Source organism: Canis aureus, chromosome 36 (assembly GCF_053574225.1).
Source record: "Canis aureus isolate CA01 chromosome 36, VMU_Caureus_v.1.0, whole genome shotgun sequence".
Lineage (NCBI taxonomy): Eukaryota > Metazoa > Chordata > Mammalia > Carnivora > Canidae > Canis > Canis aureus.
The window spans coordinates 14,339,820-14,362,156 of NC_135646.1; the positions used below are offsets into that span (position 1 = coordinate 14,339,820).

The 22,337-nt window shown below is 36.2% G+C and overlaps 1 protein-coding gene across 4 annotated transcripts in view; it reads right to left on the reverse strand.

Annotated features, from left to right (window-relative positions):
• Window positions 1-792: 792 nt before the first annotated feature.
• PIKFYVE (phosphoinositide kinase, FYVE-type zinc finger containing) overlaps window positions 793-22,337 on the reverse strand; it is an 83,423-nt gene continuing 61,878 nt past the window's right edge. For all 4 annotated transcript variants that reach the window (XM_077885360.1, XM_077885361.1, XM_077885362.1 and 1 more), the window contains 14 exons: window positions 19,311-19,371; window positions 18,340-18,477; window positions 17,189-17,309; window positions 15,345-15,440; window positions 13,761-13,844; window positions 12,842-12,939; window positions 10,804-10,968; window positions 9,237-9,296; window positions 8,432-8,608; window positions 7,504-7,607; window positions 6,645-6,773; window positions 5,290-5,551; window positions 4,815-4,889; window positions 793-4,073 (listed from right to left, as the gene is read on the reverse strand). In XM_077885360.1, the coding sequence (XP_077741486.1) occupies window positions 3,958-4,073; window positions 4,815-4,889; window positions 5,290-5,551; window positions 6,645-6,773; window positions 7,504-7,607; window positions 8,432-8,608; window positions 9,237-9,296; window positions 10,804-10,968; window positions 12,842-12,939; window positions 13,761-13,844; window positions 15,345-15,440; window positions 17,189-17,309; window positions 18,340-18,477; window positions 19,311-19,371 (1,686 nt within the window). In that variant the 3' untranslated portion in view covers window positions 793-3,957. The remainder of the gene's footprint in view (window positions 4,074-4,814; window positions 4,890-5,289; window positions 5,552-6,644; window positions 6,774-7,503; window positions 7,608-8,431; window positions 8,609-9,236; window positions 9,297-10,803; window positions 10,969-12,841; window positions 12,940-13,760; window positions 13,845-15,344; window positions 15,441-17,188; window positions 17,310-18,339; window positions 18,478-19,310; window positions 19,372-22,337) is intronic.

The following is a 22,337-nucleotide window of genomic DNA, read 5'->3' on the forward strand; positions in this document are numbered from 1 at the left end:
ATGTGCAATGTGGATGCAGCTAACATTACTAAACCATATACTTAAAAATGGTGAAGTTGATAAATTTGGCGTGGTTTTAACCACAATTTTTAAACTTAGGTTAAAAAAAATCTTAGTTTTGTTAAGCACTAACCTAGAATTGTACAAGAAAGGACTTTCCAAAACAAGACGCTGCCAGGGAGGTGGGCCAGAGAACTGGGTGCCTGGCCCTAGCGAGCACCTTTCCACCACAGCAGGGGGGCACCGCCAGAGGCTCTCCTGCTCCTGGGTGAGCCCAGGCTTGGTGAAGGGGAGCAGGTGCGCCCACCGCTGCAGGTGGGGCACAGCTGGATCCACTCTAGGCAGACTCCTCTGAACATGCCAGGGACCAATTAATAGCTTAGAGAGTCTGCCAAGGAGGTGAATTCAGCCATTCCTGGCTGAGAAAGGGCAGTACTTTTGAGTGTCCCTCCAGGAAAGCAGAAACACATGGAGAAAAGGAGGGCAGGAGAGGCAAAGCCATTACTTACACAGGCAGAAGCAAACATGCAGATTTAAGACCCTCCCCCCCTTCTCTGGGACTTAAGAAGACCATTTACTAATGAAAGACTTAAATTCTCTGGTGGGGAGACGAAGGGCAAGAAAATGAACAGAAGGCAACACTGCGGGGGGGGGGGGGGGAGGCAATGCGGGAGGTGGAGGGGAAAGGGGAGAGGGGCGAGGGGCGAGGCTTGGACACCAAACTCCATCTCCCCCCCTACCCCCCCACCCCCATTAATTTCCGAAAACCGACTCAAAACTAAGTGAGGCTGATTCTCAGTTTATCGTAAGTCTTCTTTATTTACAGTATAAGTCTCCAAAAGGTCAAGGCAGTTTTATCTCTTAAATAACATGTCAATCATATAAAAGAGCTAGAACCAAAGTAGAGAAATATATACAATATAATACAGTAAGTATTTTCAATATTGTTAATTGAATTTTTCATATTAAATTAAGAGGATATTATGATTTACAATGTCATTTCTCTAGTTAAAATTAAACCTGTCAAAAGACATAATGTACATTTTTTACAAAACCAGCACAGCAGCATTAAAACTGCTCGTGATTGTAATTTTTGTTTTTCTATAATACACTGCACCCGTGTTACAAAAACAAACAAAAAGGCATTGCACTAGATGGTTTGAATACTGCATAAGTCAGTATGTTAATACTTGAGGAACAAAGAATGGCCTGACCTGCTTCACCACCAGGCGCATTCACGAGAGAGTTTTCACTCCCCTAGCTAAGCAAACTTTCTACAGGTAGATTACTTTTCCTTGGCAATTTTTTTTACAAGCCCAGTGCTAATGGGTAAAAAACCAAGGAGACACTGATGCCACCAAAACCAATACAAACCTATTTACAATACCCAATAAAAGCCAAAGTTAGAAAACCACTCACTGCCGGATCGAGGAAAACATTATAAGCAGCACATTTTGTAGGAAATTTTAAACGTCTACAAATTTAAATAATTCAACAGACTACAAAAGGGCTTGCAATACCCGATTCCCCTTATTTGTCTCAGACTTGGCTAGGAAAAAAAGTAAACCTTTTTTATTTTTCCATAGAGTTTTGACAGCATCAGAAACCTTAATATTTATAAACAAAATTTTTCTACAATGCAAAGCGTTCACATAGTTTTCTTGTGCAGCTATCAGATATTATCAGGATTCATGTTTTATTTTAAGGAAGAAAGAAGTAAGATTTCTTCCTCAGTCTTTTCAACATGAATGTTCTCCAAGCCTCGAAAGGATATTCAAGAGAGGTGAGCGGTCATTCAATGCTTAACACCAAGCAGCACGATATTTGAAACACCTTATACAGACATATACAGACACTACCGTGGCCTCAACAAAAGCACCGGGGCTGAGGATGTCGTCCTACTACTCACAATGAATTAATTTCCCTTTCATTAAGACAGTTTCCAAAGGACAGATCACCCTTGCAAGGCAGCAAGTGTTGCTTCAGATTATAGTATACCGGAATTTTTTTTAGCCCCAAAATTATCTGAGAGGCAGCCGTGCTGTAAAAAACAGTTCAAGTCATGGGCAAGGAAAACAAAACCAACGTGACACACGCTACTGTCAGGAATTCTTCCAGTGGAGGATCCAAGCCTGCCATATGCAGGGTGTTGAGGCTAAAACATAGAAACGACCCGATTACGGCTAAGGGAAGCCACCTTCTCCTGGCGGTGGACATGGCAGAGGGCAGGAAATGCACAGGTGAATAACCCTAAGTATCCTGACGGAAGAGTGTTTGTATTCAAAAGGAGTCGCAAAGTCCACTGTTCCTGGACTCACAAGAGGTTAGCAGTTAGCGACAGTCCATCCACACGTTTCATTCGGGCAGGCGTCCGTCCTGTTCTAGGCTGTCACATCAAAATTAAAACCACCAGTGTGTTCTGTGCGTTTTCAAAAGGCACACCACATGTTTTTTTTGTTTTGTTTTGTTTTGTTTTGTTTTAAAGTGCTTATCATAGGTCATTAAGTCCTTGGCCAACTTGTTTCTAGTTCAAGACAAATCACGTTTCCAATATGCAATGAACACCAAACTAATGCTTTCATTACTGCTTTCATTCTCTAAAGCAGACTTTCCAAAATGCTCCTATTTCACATACTTAGAGTCTCTGTAACTGGAATGTACCCAGATTTCTTTTTCTTATTTTGTGAAAGTTACAATAGAAATGTGCTATTATAGGAAGCCCGAAAAGAGGAGAACGTTATAAAACTTTACAAATCCCCAAATTATCCTTGTTAGGGAAAGAAGCCACGAGGAAATAGTTGGCATTCTGTTATTTCCTCAAAGACAATTCAGTACTGATCACTTTTTAAACAAACAAAAACTCTATTAAACAAGAAGTTCCTTACTACAAATATTTAATCTCTTTAACATTTCTCAATAATCAGAACTGGCCTAGAAACTGGTGCAGAAAGTTAAGAAACGGATGTCCACACTTAGAAACCTTAGTTTTACAGATGCCACTTGAATTGCTATTTATATTGAAAAAGACACTTTACAAAAAAAAACAAGCAAGTGTTTACCTCTCACCCAATTTCTTGGATAAGGTCTAATTTCTCTTTTACATTAAAAAAAAAAATCCTTAGTAATTCTCCCTTTGGGAATTTAGTCATTATAGACTCATTTACTGTTTCCCTGAAAGTGGAGGAAAACCTAGAATGCAGACAGGTACAGAGAAGTGCAGTTTAACATATTAATTGCACAAAAGTTATAAATAAGCTTTAAAAACAGCTCCAAAAGAAGGCTGCTGATGAATGGCTAGTCTCCCATCACCCACAGAGAAGACAAATAGCAAGCACACTCAAAAAACAGGGCAAGGTAAGGACATGACAGGATTCCCAATTTAAGTCAAATTCCGCAAACAAACAAGGACAGACAGGGTCGATCTGTTTAACTGGCCATGAACAGAATAATTCAGAATTTTTTAAAGGTTTCAGAAATTCTGATAATAGGCAACATTACACCATCACAGAAGAAACACAAAACAAATACACCAGCTCTACCAATACTAAGTAAAGAACGTGTCAAATATGATGCCAGGAAAGCCACAATCTAGGAAGCATTATTTTCTTAACAGGATTGGTAACAGATCTGACAACCCATGTTTCACCCTATCTCCTCACCTCTGACCCTACATTTGTATTTAGCCCTTTGAAATGTGCCTCTATTTTAGCTTATGTGGGAAAATGTTCATGCAACTTTCCAGCAGAAGGACAGCTAATTTGTAGGTATCCAAAGCCAAAGTGCAAATCTGCGGAGTTTTAACCCTTCAGTTACAGACAGCCCACACAAGCACGGAATGGGAAGGCCTTGGCATGCAGTGGTGAATGTGATGAAGAAATAAAACATGGAGCTCCTTTCTGGTCCTTTGCTTCCAGGGCCTTTTCATTCCTGGTCCATTTCAAAATCACATGCTCCATTTCAGCAATTCAGACCTAAGCCTGTCCAGTGGTCTGGTACCATCAGGAAATACTTGTCCATTGCTTCACAAAATCGAGTCCTGTACAACTCTGGAGAGACCACAGTTGGCATTTTACCTAAGATTAGGAAAGAGCAAAGGGAAAAAGCTGTTACATGGTTGATCAACAACTGACTTGAGCAGCTATATTCTTTCATGAAAACTGTCATAAAGACACACATACCATGACAGTCTCAGAAAGGAAGAGGGAGTGTCCACTGTGCCCCACGATGTGGGACAGGCCCTTCCTGGTAGGGGTTCCCATTTTAAAAGATCAGTTCTTGGAGCATTGGTGGCTCAGTTAGTTAAGCGTCTGACTTGATTTTGGCTCAGGTCATGATCTCAGGGTCGTGACATTGAACCCATGTCAGGTTCTGTGCTGAGCATGAAGCCTGCTTAAGATTCTCTTCCCCTTTTCCTCTGCCCTTACCCCTACCCCACCCCCAGCCCCGGCCTCTAAAAATAGAGACTAGTAGCTCTTGCCTCCAGGCGAGAGATGTATGAAAGTACAAGTGGAGCTAGCAGTGCTCAGAGAACCAGAAGCTTTCAAGTGTTAATTAAAAATAACCTCTTATTCACACTCTTTGGCCTTTTTTTGGGTAACTTTTCATTCTGGCATTTTAACACAACTTTAAAACCAATTATTTCCCCACCTATATAGTTCCCTTTATTATTTGATCATTTTGGAAATGATAAAATCAGAGATAACCACTTATTTACTTATTGGGGGGGGGAATTTTAAAAAGTACCCATTTTTTAAATGTTAACTGATAAGGAAGACAAGAGAACAGTTTAAAGAATAAAGAAAAATTCTGCACACCTTGTCCTCCTAAAATTCCTGTTGATTTCACAACCATCTCAAGTTTTTTGTCCCATGTAAATGTTCGAATATAATCTGTTACAGGAGGTGAGATTAGAAAAGTTATGTTAGTAAATATAAGGAGACAACAACAGTAATTACTGTTACTTCTACAATGTTTACTGAATATTAACAGTATTGCCAAGCACTGTCCCGAGGGTTTTTTTCCATAGTAATTCTTTTAATCCTCCTAATGACTTCCTAGGGCGTCATTTATGAAGAACTTTTTGAATACAGATATTTTTGGTAAAGATAATGAAAATGAGGACGCTGAATAGAAGGTAACTAGAATTTAAAAGCTATTGTTGAATTTTCAAATGAAAGTTGATGAAAATGTTTAATAAGCTATGACTAGACCAAATTCAGCATAATCTTCAAATGTACTCTGGCTTCAATCGTGATCTACAATAGAAGTAAGGTATGCTTACTGACTTACCTATAATTCCGACTACCAGCTCATTGCTCGTATCATCTCGCCCAACCAGCAAAGAATAATCTATAATGAGGTGGCTAGAAAGGAAGTGGGAATCACTACGAATCGAGGCTCTCAGCACGGCTTTGGAATGAGAACGGATATACAGAGGGTTGTCTCGAACCATCTTTAAGAGGTTTTCATCCAGCAGGACTACATCACAACTCTCTTTCCCGGTATCGGTTTTTACATTTCTATTCCTAAGTGAACCCTTCAAATCAAAAACCTAGCAGAAAGAAAATTTTCTGTCATTTATACATGAGTTGCATAATTAATGTAATTAAATTGGAAATGCAAAAAGATGCCCTATAGCCTATACCATTATATACGCTTCTAAATTTAACTTTAAAACTTAATCATAACATATAAATGTATTAAACATATTGTTTATGTATTAAAAATATAATATTATATGTAACACGAGTATTAAGATTGGGTAATAACATAAATGGTGATATGATTCATCATCAAAAATTAACACCTAGGAATTCAATTACTCAAACATTTCAGGAATACACTAACCCACTTAATCAACTTTAAGAAACATTAGCAAATAACTACAAAAATGTATCACTGGATCATAGAGCAGTTTAAAAAACTGATGCAAACAGTTTTAGGAAACTTAGCTTTGATACCAAAACTCCATTCAATACTCATGGCAGTGCAGAAGCAACTGTATGTCCCTAGAAATGTTGGGAGTGGTAAAAGCCACACACTCAAAGGTCAGAGGACTTAGGTCCTAGACCAGTTGCAACAGGAAGTGTATTCTACAGACCAGTGCTAAGTCAGCTGTTCCTGCTCATGATGACCTAAGGAGCTAGTGCCAGAATGTGAAACAATCCCATCAGTAAGCACACTGTTCAGTTCAGCAGAGCAAGACATTCTCAATGAAGAAAGCAGTGCATTGAATGATATTCTAGTGTAAGCTCCTTACCTCATCACAGACAGGAAATAGTTCAAGGACCAACACTTTGAAAGCTACTGTTCTAGAATCTAAAACAACCTGAGTTCCTGGAATATCTGCATGACTGTCACAAATTTAATTTTTCTAGGTCTTCGTTTCTTCAACTTTAAAAACTCAGGTGACAGAAACAGATCAGTCTTCTAATTCTATGATTCTATGTTTCTAGGATATTGAGTAGGTTAAACTTTAAGACCAGTCTACAATATTCTTTAATCTTTCCTATAAGGTTCAACAATTCCAAAGTTAAAGTTTAATTCTATCAAGTAACACGCTATTTTCTAATTCACTATATTCAGGAACCAGAAGTGCTAAAGGTTCCAGTAGCTACATGGTTTGCACAGTTCAATGTCCTTACCTGTGCCATCTTTCTCCCATAGAAAAGATTTTCCATGACAAGGAGATCTAACTTCTTTTCAGTGTTGTTCTGAGAATTCTTATAACCAATTCTGTAAACTCCGAGAATTTTGGCCAAAGCAGTGGGCCTCTAATCAAGAAAAGATAAACTCGATCAAAAATGATTATATGTAATTTAGTACCCATATCTGGATTACCCATGTAATATCCAAACATGATATTCTATTAATATAACCAGTCAAAGGACCTTGAAAAAAACTTAAGCCCTTGAATCTCAGGAGTAAGTAAAAAGTAAAACAGTACTGCTAATAAAAAACATTAGATCCTTTGTATCTCCCCAAAGGATAATGCTTTATAATTTCTCAAAATCACAAATTTTATTATGACATATAATTTCCCCCCAAAACATGCAACAAAACCATAAATGGAAAAAAAAATCTACATGACTCCTTTATACCCTTACTGGGAGGATCAATGCTAAATGTCAAGTGGGCAAACCTGAGCCAATGGCTTCCTTTCTACTTAAAGATCCATATACTCATGTCTCAACAAACATTTCTAATTTCTGTCTCAACAAAATTATAAATTACAATGTGCAGCTATTTTCATCCAATCTTAATGTTTCTACACACACACACACACACACACACACTAAATGCAACCTGCTCGAGATCTCTTGGCTCTCACTGGTGAAGTAAGAAAGAAAGTTTGAAATAACTGCATTCTATCACACCTTAATAACATAACAGATCCAGTCTGTCCTGCTCTTATCTTAGCATGGAAAAAACTGCCACTGGGACTCTCAGGATGTAAAAAAGTCCAGAAAACTCTAATTATGGACCAAAGTTTGGGATTTCTACCTTTTGTTGAACAGCATTTGTAATATAATTGAAGTAGTGCGGTGCAAAGTCAAGGAAAGACTGGACTTCCAGACGAGGCATTTGCTTCAAAATGAATCTATCATCTAAAAGGCAGAAGTGTATATGTGTTTATTCAGTCACAATATTTCCTGACATAATTTACAATAAATCACTCCAAAGATCCCAAAAGATTTATCTGTTTCATGGCTCTAAGGGAGATTTTCTGATGTCACAGAGATTTTCATCAGAACATAGTTCTCAAGGAATTGAGGGCTCAGAAGGTTTCTGAGGATTTATAGAGTCAAGAAGCCTCTACCTTTGACAGTACCACACCTAAATTCATAGCTAGATCATCTACTTTTTAAAACTACTAAGTAAAATTTTATAAACTCCTTTGTTAACAATGCAGTAAGTCACAGTTATGAAATAAGCTCTTATCAAGCAACATCCTTCCTGCTGCATTTTCTCAGATAACTTAGTTTTCAGGGTATGGAGAATGGAATGTGAAGTACAAACAGTCATCAACTTCTATAAACCTCTGCAGGTTAAGAACTTGGCCTTCCTATTTTCAGGGCAAGTATTTGTATTTTTATCATTCTCTCATCAGCTCTGAAGTATCCTTTTGAGTCTTCTAAAAGTTCGCTACCACTACTTACATTTGTACAAGTCAGGACCAGAGAGAGTTTAGTAAGGATCAGATCAATGTCTGTCTCTAACTGTATCATCTACATCATATACACGCGTATTCTTTTAAATATTGTTATATCATATACACGCGTATTCTTTTAAATATTGTTATTACATCCTCTCAAACAGAAAACTTCATTTGACAGTTGACCGTATCATACAACCTCAGCTCAAGTGATTCAAATTATCTGAGGAGAAAAGATGGCTACGACTCAGTGAGTGAGTGACTAGAAAGACTTACCCTCAGTTGCATAGAAGGCAGCTCCTGATTTGCCCCCACGAGCCTGCCAGGGAGAGGAGTGGGAAAGAGAACGAATGAAATCCTCTTCACTGCTGCCCAGAATCACTTCGCGCATCTTATGAAACTCTCCCGCATAGTAGAGCCGACAGTAAAACTTGGCATTCGCATCAGAAAATTCTATAAACAGAAGTGTTGAAAGGAGGGGAGGGCTTTTATGAATCAGAAATCTCTCTTCATTCCTGCCCACTCCCCATGCCTGACGAATGCAACCATATCATTTTCTCCAGGATAGCATTTCTCGTGTTAAGTCTACATCCATTTATGTAGCTCTATTAAAATGATTCTTAGGGAAGACTGAAAAGCATCTTACGACCTTACAGAAAATCAAACATAAAATAAGACCCACTTCTAAATTTATACTGGTTACCGTACTTTCATCATTATACATTCACATCTTAAATTTTACTGTATGATTATTATTCTGGATGATAAATTTTTGCCACTCACCTATACATACACAATTTTAGACAGCTGGTCAAGGCTCTATGGCTCGAGATTACCCATTAGTGAAACATTAGTAATTAAATCAAATTATAAGATACATTAAATTATAATTTAAATTTCTTTATAAATTTTTATTTTATAAACTAAATCTAGATTAAATAAAGCTTATGTCAGCACACAGACTTAATATTCATTCCAAGAAACAGGATATTTATCTAATATAAAGATAGAAGTCTTAAATAATATTTTTCTCAATTACAGTCCCTGTCCCCAAACCAACAGTATTCTATCTCATACTTACGAAGCTCCACATGAGGATTTATGAGTTGTTTCTTTTGTGTATCTCCTCCATCTCCCTCATCTAAAAAGTATAATATTGTTAGGAAAGCCAAAGTTTTCAATGGGTTATCAGTTCATTTTGTTTGTTCTTTTTCCCCTCACATAACAATAAAAACTAACAAGTCAATTCTTGTTATCCTGGTCAAGTCACTCTTAAGCAAGCATTATATGCACAATGAAATTTTATAAACTATTACAAAGTATAAGTATACTCCTTTTGAAAGAGCAATTTTCAGATGAAAATTAGAGAATTCAGGTTGAAGAATAATTTTTCTTATATTTCATTCCTCTGATAACAATATACTAAACTCCACCTCTGAAACTCATACTATATGTTAATCGATTTTAAGTAGAAAGAAAAAATATAGATAAAAAACCAATATATACTAACTCAGCTCTTACATCAAGTTTCCATTACTTTTTTTTTTAAGTTTCCATTACTTCTTTATCAGTTTATGACTGTTTTCCCTGTGTGTGGAATAATGTTTCTCTAATAGCTTGAGATGCTTTGTCATATACTCAAATATATATATATATATTTATATATATAAAATACATAAAATATATAAAATATATAAATATATATTTATATATTAAATATATAAAATACATAAAATGTACTAGCATCTACTTCAGAGCTATTTTTTATATTTGATTTGTGTGGCAAATCCACTGTTAGATTCACTCTAAGTATTACAAATTTGGAATATATCTCAATAGCTAGAAGAAGTGATCCCCTAAGTGTCACATTTCAAAACTATTTTTTCAAAGCATCAATGTCTTCCAAGGACTACAGCCCAATGGAAGTCTATAGAATACTAAACAGATATCTTGGTTACTAATGACAATTTATTATGCTACCTTTTAGACTACTAATTCATGATCTAATCCCAGGGGTTGCCAAACTATTTCTGTAAGGGGCCAGATGGAAGTATTTTATTTAGTCACAACTATTCAACTTATCAATATGACACAAAAGCAGCCAGATAACTAGTAAATGAATGGGCGTACTTATGTTCCGCTACAACTCTATTTACAAAACAGGTCAGCATAGTTTGATGCTTGGCCTCACCCCACATTCAAACACGATCAGGTAGACAAATTTTTAAATATCAAAATGAAAGTAGACATCAATGCCCTCAACCCTACAGAGATTGGTAAAGGAAGGAAATGTCTGAGGGGGTAGTGGAATGAAAACATGTGAATATGTGTAACTGTGATTTATAAGGTGAGATAGATGTTTCACCTGTTTAATGTCACTCAGTCCTTAGTAAACTTTGTAAGACATTGCTTTTGCCACTTTACAGTGGAAAAAATGGAAACTTAAGGATTTCTGATTCTACCACAAAGAGTGATTGCAATGACATCTAAAGCCAGTGGGACTCTACAAGCGCCATGCTTTTTCCACTCTGCCATGCTACAGCATGAGAAGAGAGCAAACGCCCTGGTTTCAGCAGGAAGAATTATCGACTCAAGGCTCTAAAGAACACAAGCAAGTAAAACAGGCACAGTGGTCTCCTTTAACACACCTTGAGGCTCAATGCCTGGATTCTCCGTCCCCTCCTTGCCCGTCTGCCCGACCTGGTAGTACGCACTATCTGCTCCACGTAAGGTCTCTCTTTTCTGGGAAGAGAGATCAGGGCTCTTCCCTGCTGCCCCTCGGAAGAACGACAGCATTCCAGAAGCCTTTTTGGCTAAAAATAAACGGTAACATATTAAGTACAGGTCACTGCAGGTGGAAAAATAAAGATTTTCAACTCATTCTTTTGTTAGCAGTAACCATAACATGAGGGTAATGAATAGGAGTCACACTGATACTTTCATTTGCAGACTATTATTCTACATGTTTCACGGGGTCTGGGGGGGGCGGGGTTATTAGTCAAGCACTTTTATTATCAGAAATATAAAAGAAGAGCAGTGCTCAGATAGCCATATGTCAAAATGTGAGAAATTCTACAGAAAATCTTTCAAAAATATCTTTACATGGCAGTCACAGTATCTTTTTATTTTAAAGATTTAACTATTTCAGAGAGAGAAAGTGCATGCAAGTGTAAATGCAGGGAGGGAGGGAGGAAGAGAATCTCAAGTAGACTCCCTGCTGAGCATGGAGCCCAAAGTGCAGCTCAATCACATAACCTATGAGATCATGACCTGAGCCAAAACCAAGATTCGGCTGTGCAACCAATGGAGCCACCCAGGCATCCTGCAGTCATAGTATCTTAAGCAACAAAATTAAGCAAAAAATTTTAAGGCTAAATGCTTACATTATTACAATAGTTAATTAAACTAATACAAAGCAATTCTACAACCCACAAGAATTCAGAGTTAAAGATAATGTCTCCTTATCATTTGTGTTCCTACATTTTTAACAGAGCAAAATCCAAGATTTCTTCAGCATTTTTCAGAAATTAGTAAAAGATGGCCACAAATATTACCAAAACTTACTCTATATATTTTCATTCTTAGTTTTGAGCTTAGTATATGTATATCATCTATGTATGACTTATGAGCTTAGCATATATGATTATAACCTTGTACATTTACCATCTACAAAATCCACATAAAATATCACTCATTAAAGTGCTTAGGGTAGCAGACACCTTTATGGGCTCTTTACTATTGAAGCCCACCTTGTTCCTCACTGAAATAACTGCAATTTAGTTTGGGGCAGCAATGCAGAGAACCCCAGAAAATGAGTCAGGATTTGTATAAGCAACTAGGGTGGTGCTACCCACTACGATCTCAGTTTCCCATGCAGGGAGGGGTGACCGTGAGACTCAGTTCCAGTCAAGGAGACTAAAGGCGAAGCCTCTGCATTCCTAATTAAAGGAAACAGTTGCAGCTTATAGCTATTTCCCTTCTTTCTATTTTAAATGAACACATGAAATGGAACATTTTGATCATGAGGAAAACTTAAGAGAATCATAAAGAAACACCCCCTCTCTGGTCATAACAATGTAGACTAACTGAACCAATGCCAACAACTGCCTGCCTGCGGACATTGCAATTTTAGAAAAATACACTGTCATTTGTTTAAGCCCCAATAGTCACTTGAGTTTTCTGTTATATTTGTAGTAAAATACATTCCTGACAAAGTCAAAGAGACTTATGTTCAAATCCCAGCTTCCAGCTACCTCTGTAATCTCGAGCAAGTTACTTAAGCCTTAACTTTCTTTCAAAAAATGGGAATATGTTAAATAACTATTATGTGGCTATTAAACAGCAGGACACATGAAAAATTATTTTTACCATGCCAACGATACTGTAAAAACTTTTTTAAAAGTCTTTTTGGCTTGTATACTTTAAACTGAAAGCTCTAAAATGGCAGATTCTACTACTTTTTGCATAGACCTATGAGTTGCTAGAAGTTTCAAACCCAATAATAAGGTAAAAATCAAAGAAAAGCAAAACAGTTATAAAAGAGGGCATATAAAAAATTTTTAATGCATATTATAAACACCAGATGTAATAAATTCTTGCCAGCTGGCATTTCTTTAATGTTTTCTCCTTCAAACCATAATTACAAATAAGACTAATAAATAAGTACTCCTCCATGTATAATCTTACTTGGCTGTGGTTCTGCTTCTGCTGTACGGTTTGTCTGTCCTCCACTGACCTCAGGTAATCTAATAGGGCTGCTGCTCTTTGGTCTGCTGTCTAAAGTACTAAAAAAACAACAACAAAAAAACAACAACGGAAAAGTTAGTTTCATACAATTCAGACAAAAAATGACTCCTACATTAACCTACTCCCCACCTAATCCACCCATGGTATCCAAAATATGATTCATAATTTCTGTAAACACAGGTTATAACATAGAAGAAAAAGTCTTGAAATGTCTATTGGACTTAAGAAAAAGAGCGCAAAGTGTTGTGAATATAAAAGTATGGAAAATACATGAAAGCAGAAGCTTTTATATTTCCCCAAGTTCATTAGAAAATAACCAATTTCATATCCCTCAGGCTAGTTAACATGATAATAAATAGATCAAATTCTGTCACATTAGTAAAGGTGAAAAACCTACTTCAGTAAGAATCAAAATAACGAGCCTACGACAATTTCTGTCTAAATGTCTAAAATACTGAACATACTAAAAGAACTGGTTTGGGGGTTTTATTTTTAAACTATTTAGAATCTTTAATGATTATGAAAAATTCACAAGTACTTTAAATTACGAAGTAAGGCAGTAGATTACTAATTTTACAAGTTACTATTTTTTAAATGAAAACAAAGAGAACTGAAAATGCTGAAAGCCTAAGTCTGCAACATACACCAAACTTCCATGGAAATTATCAGAAAACTATCCAGAGGCACTGTCTAAAGGCCTTTTGCTCTACCTGAATTCTGTTCTATCGTTGGCTAAAGTTGGAGTGCCACCGGCAGTATTCTAGTAACTTTCACACGGATACTATGCTGTAATAAGTATGAGCATTTGAAAAACGATGACATAGCCAAATGAATTAAATTCTACTCAATCACGGATCACCTATTTGTCGGAAGCCCTTCCTCGGCACTGCTCCGCTGAGTCGCTTTGGACAATTCCTCTAAGGCATTTCGGTATTCTTTACAACTTAGGGTAGAAATAGGTTGAAAAATGTTAAACATTATGCTTCTTTCCAAAATAAATCACATACTTTAGAATAAACTCTGCAGTATAGAAACACAATCATTCTATGTGTTCATAATTAAACATACTTGAGTCAACTAACAAAATTATCAAGTAGAAGCTTCATGAAGAAGGCTATCTTCACAGATAATAAAGCATAAATACAACCCAACACACCAACCAGTACCAATATCCAAAACAATGATTGTGAAAGGCCATATATTAACATTTAGATTAGATACCTCCAGGGATAGAACAGGCAATTCAAAGTATAGAACTTCAAACTTTAATATAACAGCAAGAAAAGGAACTTGAGTAAAGGTACTGAACTTTAAGAAACAAATCCAACCCTTGGACTAGCCGTCTGAGAGCCCTAATTTAGATAAATCAGATAAACTCTTGGACTAGCCGTCTGAGAGCTCTAATTTAGATAAATCAGATATCAGGGAACAAGAGAAGCACGTACTATTTTTCCAAGACATTAGAAGAAAGTGATTTCTTCTGGAATACTCAATTCCTAACAGTACAAAAGAAATTTTTTTATTTGGTTGGCTTTCCTACCTTTCTTATCTATTAATGCAGACTAAAGCAATAAAAAAAAAATACTAACTTCATAAAGGCCAAAAGGCAGAAACAAAAAAAATATATCATATGGAATCCCCTAAAGGAAAGAAACTCCTCACAATCCAGACGGTAAACTTCATAAATGTTAAAGCATAGAAATTGATCTTATTTATTCCTATAAATCCAATACCTACTATACCACATATTGTAGCTATTTGAATATCTGTAGAATAAGCAGGTTCCTTGCAACCAATATATAAAAAGAAAAATTTCAATTTCAATGCCTTCCAATAGACAAAAAAAGTTTTTTAATTAAACATTTTAGATTATACTTAGACTAAGTTCTACCACTACCAAGATATCGGTGTGATTAAAAAGCACTTTTTAGACATAAGATATAAATATTTTTAAAGAAATATACTTTTTAAAGACATAACTGTGGGCATGTAAGTGGGTTGAGGCATAGGAATGGCATTATTCTAGTAAGAAAACTTTACTTGGCATGTGTGAGAAGTAGAAGGAAATAGAGGACTAAAAAGATACTCTGATGACATAAAATGTTCTATTATATGAAAAGTAAATGCAATAAGGAAAGGATACAATGGATACACAGTATAATACAGAGAATGTTTAAAGGATATAAAGTAAATAACTTGCCTAGCCAATTTAGTTAGTAGAAGCTTGCTTAAGAGTCATTCTGTAATTATTTGAGCAAAGAATACACTTCAGACCCAAAGAGAACAAGCTATCATGCCCAAAGAATATATATATATATTTTTTTTGCTTATATTATTTAATCATTCTGCTCTACTCTCTATAAAAGATCTAAATAAGGTGATTTATAAATATACATAAAATATAAAGATCTAATCATAGCTGGAAAAGTCCCATGAATAATACCTGAGAGCAAAAGCGATGATAGAGCTGGGTTCCTTCTCACAAACTGCAATGGGTACCCGTTCATGTTCATACATTAAGTAGTGTTTATCTGGATCACTGTTCAAATTTTTAAATAAATAAATAAGAACAAAATTAGCAGAAAATGATATATACAAACCACTGAAACGTTATAAGAAAATTTCAAGACAATTTTAAGTCACTTAGATACCGGGCAATTCTAAGAATATAATTAAGTACACCAAAATGTATGCAGAATTTGAACCAAACAGCCAAGGAAAATTATCAACAGAAAGTTTTTAAAGGCAATTAAAAATCATCAGAATTAGTTTTCAAATCAGAGGGTCTGGAATAGTTATCCCAAACAACGCCTTCCATGCTACTGAGACTCTGAGCCATGTTCATCTCAAAAAGTATTTATAATGGAGCAGCAGAAATGTGAAAGGTTTTGTTCTACCATAAGAATAAAAGACAAGTCTTCTAGAAATTGTGGGAAACGTACTATCAAACCAACAAGAAATAATATAACACAGCCACTCTCCTATTATCATATGGAATCTCAATGGTGTGACCATTTTAACCCAAATCTTGATCCCCTGGTTTCCATCCTAAAGCCCCTAGAGAAGCATTCATCTGTGTAACAGCTACATACTGAGCACCCACCATGCCAGCACGAGACTCAGTATTCAGAAAAACTAATACTAAGCACCTAACTTGCACAAGATGTTAACAATACACTAGAGGAAAAAAACAGGCATGGTAGACTTTATAGGACAGTGGGGTGTAAAGAAACAAATAATCCTACAAATAAATAAAATCACCTTTTATGGTAAGTGCCATGATGGAATCATGAGAGGATGTAACAGAGAGATCTAATCTGGCTAGGGCAGGGAGCAAGTGGGAGGGTCTAAAGTTTTCCTGAGAAAGAATTCATAGGAGTTAACAACTAAAGAAAAAGTGTGGGCATGGGCAAAGGCCACACAACAGGACAGACAATAACCCACTGAAAAAGCTAAGATATTCGAGTCTGACCCAGCATAAATAGGGACTCTCACAGTCTGTAGTACGAATCTCAACTTGTCTCCTCCTTGAGACTGTGAGCTCCCGACAGTGGTGATTTTCCTGATTTATCTTGTTCTACATCCTCGGGCACTAGAGCTAGCACTCAAGAAATTTAAATACTGACTGAATAAATAAATACAAAAGCCAGTTAAGAATAATGGTCCTTATTAACAAATGTCCACTTTTTGGATACACTTGTACCACCACACAAGAGCAGCATTTGATGGCTACACAGATCAACCAGTGGGGAAAAGACTCACAGCCACCAGCCTGTCTTCTTTCCTATTCAGCGAGCCCCGTACAAACAAGATCAAATGAAAACTTGTATGAGTCATTGTACTATATCGCCACTGACAGAAAAGTATCACGTCCCAATAAGTTATTAGGTCAGTAATGTCATCTTCATATGCAATCAGTAATATGTTTCTATGATTATGGGATCAATAGATGTAGCAGTATATCTTTAAAAAACATATATAAAAAAGTATATAAAAACAATTATTTTCAGAACTGGTAATCTTAAGCATTAAGCAACATTAGTTAATGCTTTTTAATCCAATCATCTACTATGTAATAATGATCACTATATAATAATTCTACAAATTACACTATACCAAAAGACACCTCTCTTTTACTATGATGAAGTATAATTTAGGATTGAGAAGTACGTATATAGTTAAATAAACATATCTATATATGTGGAGAATAACTCTATACAAAGATTTTTTTTAAATGAAGTGAAAATAAAACTACCAACATCAGTCACTGACTTTTATAATACTTACAAAGGAAATGGAATAGGGTTATAACTATTCCCTGGAAGCAAATTTGCAAAGATGGCTTTCATGGTTGATTTTTCCTTCACTTGGCTATCTGTGGACCCCAGCAAATGTCCATCAAACACATCTAGGATAAAAAATATTCTAGTTATATGTTAATATTCAAGAAGAAAAAAAAAACAAAACTATAAAGCATCAATATTATTTCCTGTCATTTTTGGAATACAGACATATGCACATCATAATTACCAATTATGGTACAAAATTTCTGATCTAGGAATAAGGACTCTTTGGGGATGAAAGAAGCAATAGTGAAGCATTTACAGACAGCAGAGACTCCAAGGAGCAAACTGTTTTACATTTAAACTTCTCTGATATTGGTATCATCCTATAATCGATGGCTTACTATTGCAGTGACCAGGCAGCAGCCACAATATAATTACTGCCTTAGCCTGCGTGAATTTAGCCATAGCTCTTCTTGTCATCACTGCAACTCTCAGTTAGTTATGTATACTGTGGCTGTTACATCTGAGCTTACCTACAATTTAACGTTATTTTTAAAGTTTGTACTACTTCAGTAGTTACTGCTTAAACACAAGCAAGGCATAAATTTGCTATTACTGAAATAAATAGTTGTTGGAAAAATGGCTACAATTTCTCTTATTTTCTTACAAGGCAACAACCATATGTTTTATGGGACTCAAGAAAGTAATATCCCAGAAAACAAATGAAACAATTGATTGAGATATTTATATGTCAAGTAAAGCAAGTGATATAGTAAAAAGCTCTATCTAAAACAGCACTTTTCAAAAAAAATTAGAGAGATCGCACGTGTGCATGCACATGCCCAAGCCAGGGGTTGGCGGGGGCAGGGGGAGCAGAGGGAAAGGAGAGAGAAAATCTCAAGCTCTCAAGCAGACTCCTTCCCTGGCTGAGCAGGAAGCCTGACATGGGGCTCGATCCCAGGATCCTGAGATAACAACTTAGCCAAAACCATGATTCAGCTGCTCAGCCAACTGAGCTATCCAGGTGCCCCAAATAGCATTTAGTTAAGTATAAAATTTACAAATCTAAAATACAAGAAAGCATTTGTATCAAAGCATTCACAGTGCTCTCCTTTTTTGGATAAAGTACAGTAAAAGGGACTTTAACAGCACCTTCCGAACTGCTGGCTGTATCGAGTTCGGGGGGCCCCCCCACCAACTGTTCAGGAAGGACTTCTGGTGGAGTAGGTAACTGGAGATGGGTAGAACTGGTGGAGCTCTGACTGGACAGGGTTGTTAGGAAGCGATCCTCTAGAGAAAAATAAACTTAAGTGAGTCATTTAAAAACACGAGTCCAGGTCCCCCAACAGAAATGTTTTTTAAATGCCTACTCATATTTCTACCTCCTAAGCCAAAGAATTTTAACTTCCTAAAAATTACTTAGGTCACTTTAGCACATATTTTAGAAACCAATACAAATATCCAAACAGGTTATATGAACTGACCGACCACAGTCAAGTCTTAGTGATAGCACTAGGACCAGCAACCCAAGTCTGATTCTTGTCCAATATTCTTTTCCACTAGGACATAATGGCTACCTAAACACTAATTCATTCAGTTTAATAGGGAATAAAATTTGGACATCACTGGAAAAAAAATCACATGCTCATTCTCAAGGGGAAAGTTCACTTAATTATAACAGAAAATGACAAGAATTACGAGTTGAGCTCATGTTCCACAAAGACAGTCTAAGGAAATTTCTCTACAAACTTTCTAGGATGGCATCAAATTATTCAATGAAATACTGTGAAAGACAACATAGGTTTAGGAAAGATTTTAATGACATAAAAACGTAAGCTTTCTAATATTTTTGCAGTGAAACCTGCTGACTTTGGAACAGACAAAATTTCAATTTCCTTTTTTTCTTTTTTCTTCCCCTAACAGCAACCATCTCTAATTTATTTTCTTATAATAAACTTTATAATAATCTTAAACTTACAGTGCTACAATACTCTATAGAAAGGAAAAAACACATCTATAACAACTGCATCAGAAAAAATTCTCAAAATTAGCCAGTGAAACAACTTATAGACTAAGAAATTTCTTTAAATCCAATAGGAGGTGATCACTACTCAAGGACCAACCTTTTTCTCCATTTTGAAGTCCTGGAGAAATATTTCTCGGAGCCGCATCCATCGCACTTATCTGTAGAGAAGTAAATACTTTATTCTTAAGGAAATTTGATTAAAATCATATTTTTAAGATTTTCTAACCTTAAGCCTCTTAAGAACTATTAAGACACTCAGCTTTTGTTTATATAGGTTGTAACTTTTGATTTTTATCTTATTAGAAATCAAAACTGAGGAAGTTTCAGAATACGCATTAATTCATTTTAAAAATAATAAACCCCTACACACACAAAAAAATGCTATTTGTTACATTTTAAATATTTTACTTATTTATTCATGAGAGACGCAGATAGAGAGAATGAGGCAAAGTCACAGACAGAGGGAGAAGCAGGTTCCATGCAGGAAGCCTGATGTGGACTTGATCCCGGGACTCCAGGATCACACCCTGGGCCAAAGGCAGGCGCCAAACCACTGAGCCACCCAGGGATCCCCATAAATAACGTTTTTAAATTAAAAAATTACTTACCAAAAAAAAAAAAAAAAATTGGTAAAGGTGGCACTGTTTTAACACTTTTGCAAATACTAGTATTTGCAAGAATCATCTCTGGCTTTTGTATTTAATCTGTTCAGCTATATTATTGATTGAAGAATATAAAGAAAATCTAGCCTCACACAGATATGTAATTGAAAAAAGGGAAATCTTGCAGAAAGAACCCTTGAAAGGGACTTAAACCCCCAGGGGTCCTTGAACTACGTTTGGAGAATCGTGCTCTAAACAGCAGCTCATTTCCTAACATTAAAGTATCTAAAAATTACTTATGATTATCCACCAAACTTAGTATACTTTTATTAACCACTGGACTTTTTTTTTAAGATTTTATTTACTTATTCATGAGAGACACAGGCAGAGTAAGAAGCAGGCCCCATGCAGGGAGCCTGATGCAGGACTCGATCCCAGGACTCCAAGACCACGCTCTGGGCCAAAGGCAGGTGCTAAACCGCTGAGCCACCCAAGGATCCCCCAACCACTGGACTTTAATTAGAGTCTCATTATCCACAGGTAAGATATATTTCGAACCACTATAAACCCTGTGCATAATTTGAATACAAAGTCATTCCTTAGATGGCTACTTAGAACATTTTTAGATTTGCTCACCATACCAGAGAGATCTTCCTGGCAACCTTTATAAAATAAGCCACCACCATCCATTCCCTGGGCAATACTCTCCATTTCCCTTATTTCTTTCTTCATAGCCTTTTTTCCATTTGTTTTTTAAAAGTTTATTGTTCATTGGTTTACTGCCAGTCTCCTCTCTCATTAGACAAATGTTCCACAAGGTTAGTAACTATGGCCTTTGTTCAGAACTATATGCCTCGAAACTAGAATAGTCCCTAAAAGTACTCAAAAATTAGTTTCTGAATGAAAATACAGGCAATGCTACAGAGTTTCAAATCATTGTTCAAACCTTCAAAAAAATGATCATTTAACCGAATGATTTTGTATTTTCAATTATGTATCTATGTATTATAATTAAAAGTCTTACACCACTAGCTTTGCAGTTTCTTCAGTGGGCAAATGGAAAAGCCACTAACAGTCTGTGTTAGCCATTAATAGCTCTAGGTTAGTTGGCAAATACTAATGTATAAATCATCTTTGGTAACCCTTACTCTTACTCTCACCTAAACCTTAAGGAAAAGTAATTCCTACACAGTTGTTTCTGAGATGAAAAAGAAGCATCAAGATCCAAGGCACTTGAATTTATTATTCTATGAAAATACTTCCCTACAGATACTATACACATATATATATATAGAATTTATATATATATTTATATATAATAAATATATAATTTATATTTATATATAACATATATATATTTATATATAACATATATATATATAAATAAATTCTCTCAAAGTCCCTCATCATATCAGTATACTAAACCCTTATGGAGTGCCTGGGTGGCACAGTGGATTGAGCATCCAACTGGTTGTTTTGGCTCAGGCTGTGATCTCAGGATCATGAGATCGAGCCCTGCAACGGGGTCTACATTCAGCAAAGAGTCTGCTTGGGACTGTCTCTCCCTTTCCTGCTGCCCTTGCCCCTATGCACACTCTCTCTAAAATAAAATAAATCTTGAAAAAAAAAATTAACCCCTTATATTTTGCTGACAATAATAATTTATCTGAAAATATGGTTCATGTAATAGAATTCTAAGATGACCCCCAGGAAACCTATCCCCGGTATACACATCTTTCTTCCCCAGTTATTCAAACACTAATCTAAATACTGCTGTTAAGGGATTCTGTAGGTGTATTTAAGGTCCCAAATTGATTAACCTTAAAATGGGGAGAGATTATCCAGGTAGTGACCTAATCACACAAGTCCTTTAGATCTGTGTCACAAGGGCAGAGAATAGGAATTAGGAAATCTGAAGCATGCATTGTTGCAAGCTTTGAAGATGAAAGGGGGCTCATGGCAAAGAATGCAGGCAGCCTCTAGGAGTTGAGAATGGGCTCTGCTCAACTCCCAGCAACAAAAGTGGGACCACAGGCTTATAATCACCAGGAATTAAATTCTGCCAACAACCTGGATGAGCTAGGAAGATGACCCTGACCTCAGGTAAGATAATGGCCCTGGCTGAAATCTTGACTTGAACTACGTGAGACTCAGCAGGGATCCTAGTCACACAGGATTCCTGACCCCTATAAAATGATACACTAGTGTGTTAGGTCACAAAGTTTGTGGTAATTTGTTACGCAACAAGACAAAAACCAATATAGTTAGGAAAAGCCAATTAAATCAATGTGCAGAACTAACCCGGTACAGATAGGTCCTTTAAGAAAACCTTCTCACTTAAGCACAGAGATAAAAAACACACAAAACTACATAGTAAAATAAATTAGGATGCTATTATAGAGTATCCACAACTTGTTCTTTATAGCATCTACTGCAACCATGATGCTATCTCCAGTGATGCCTAGATAGTGGCTTTTGATAAATGTGTGAAATGAATGAACAATTTTATTTCAAGCAAGATA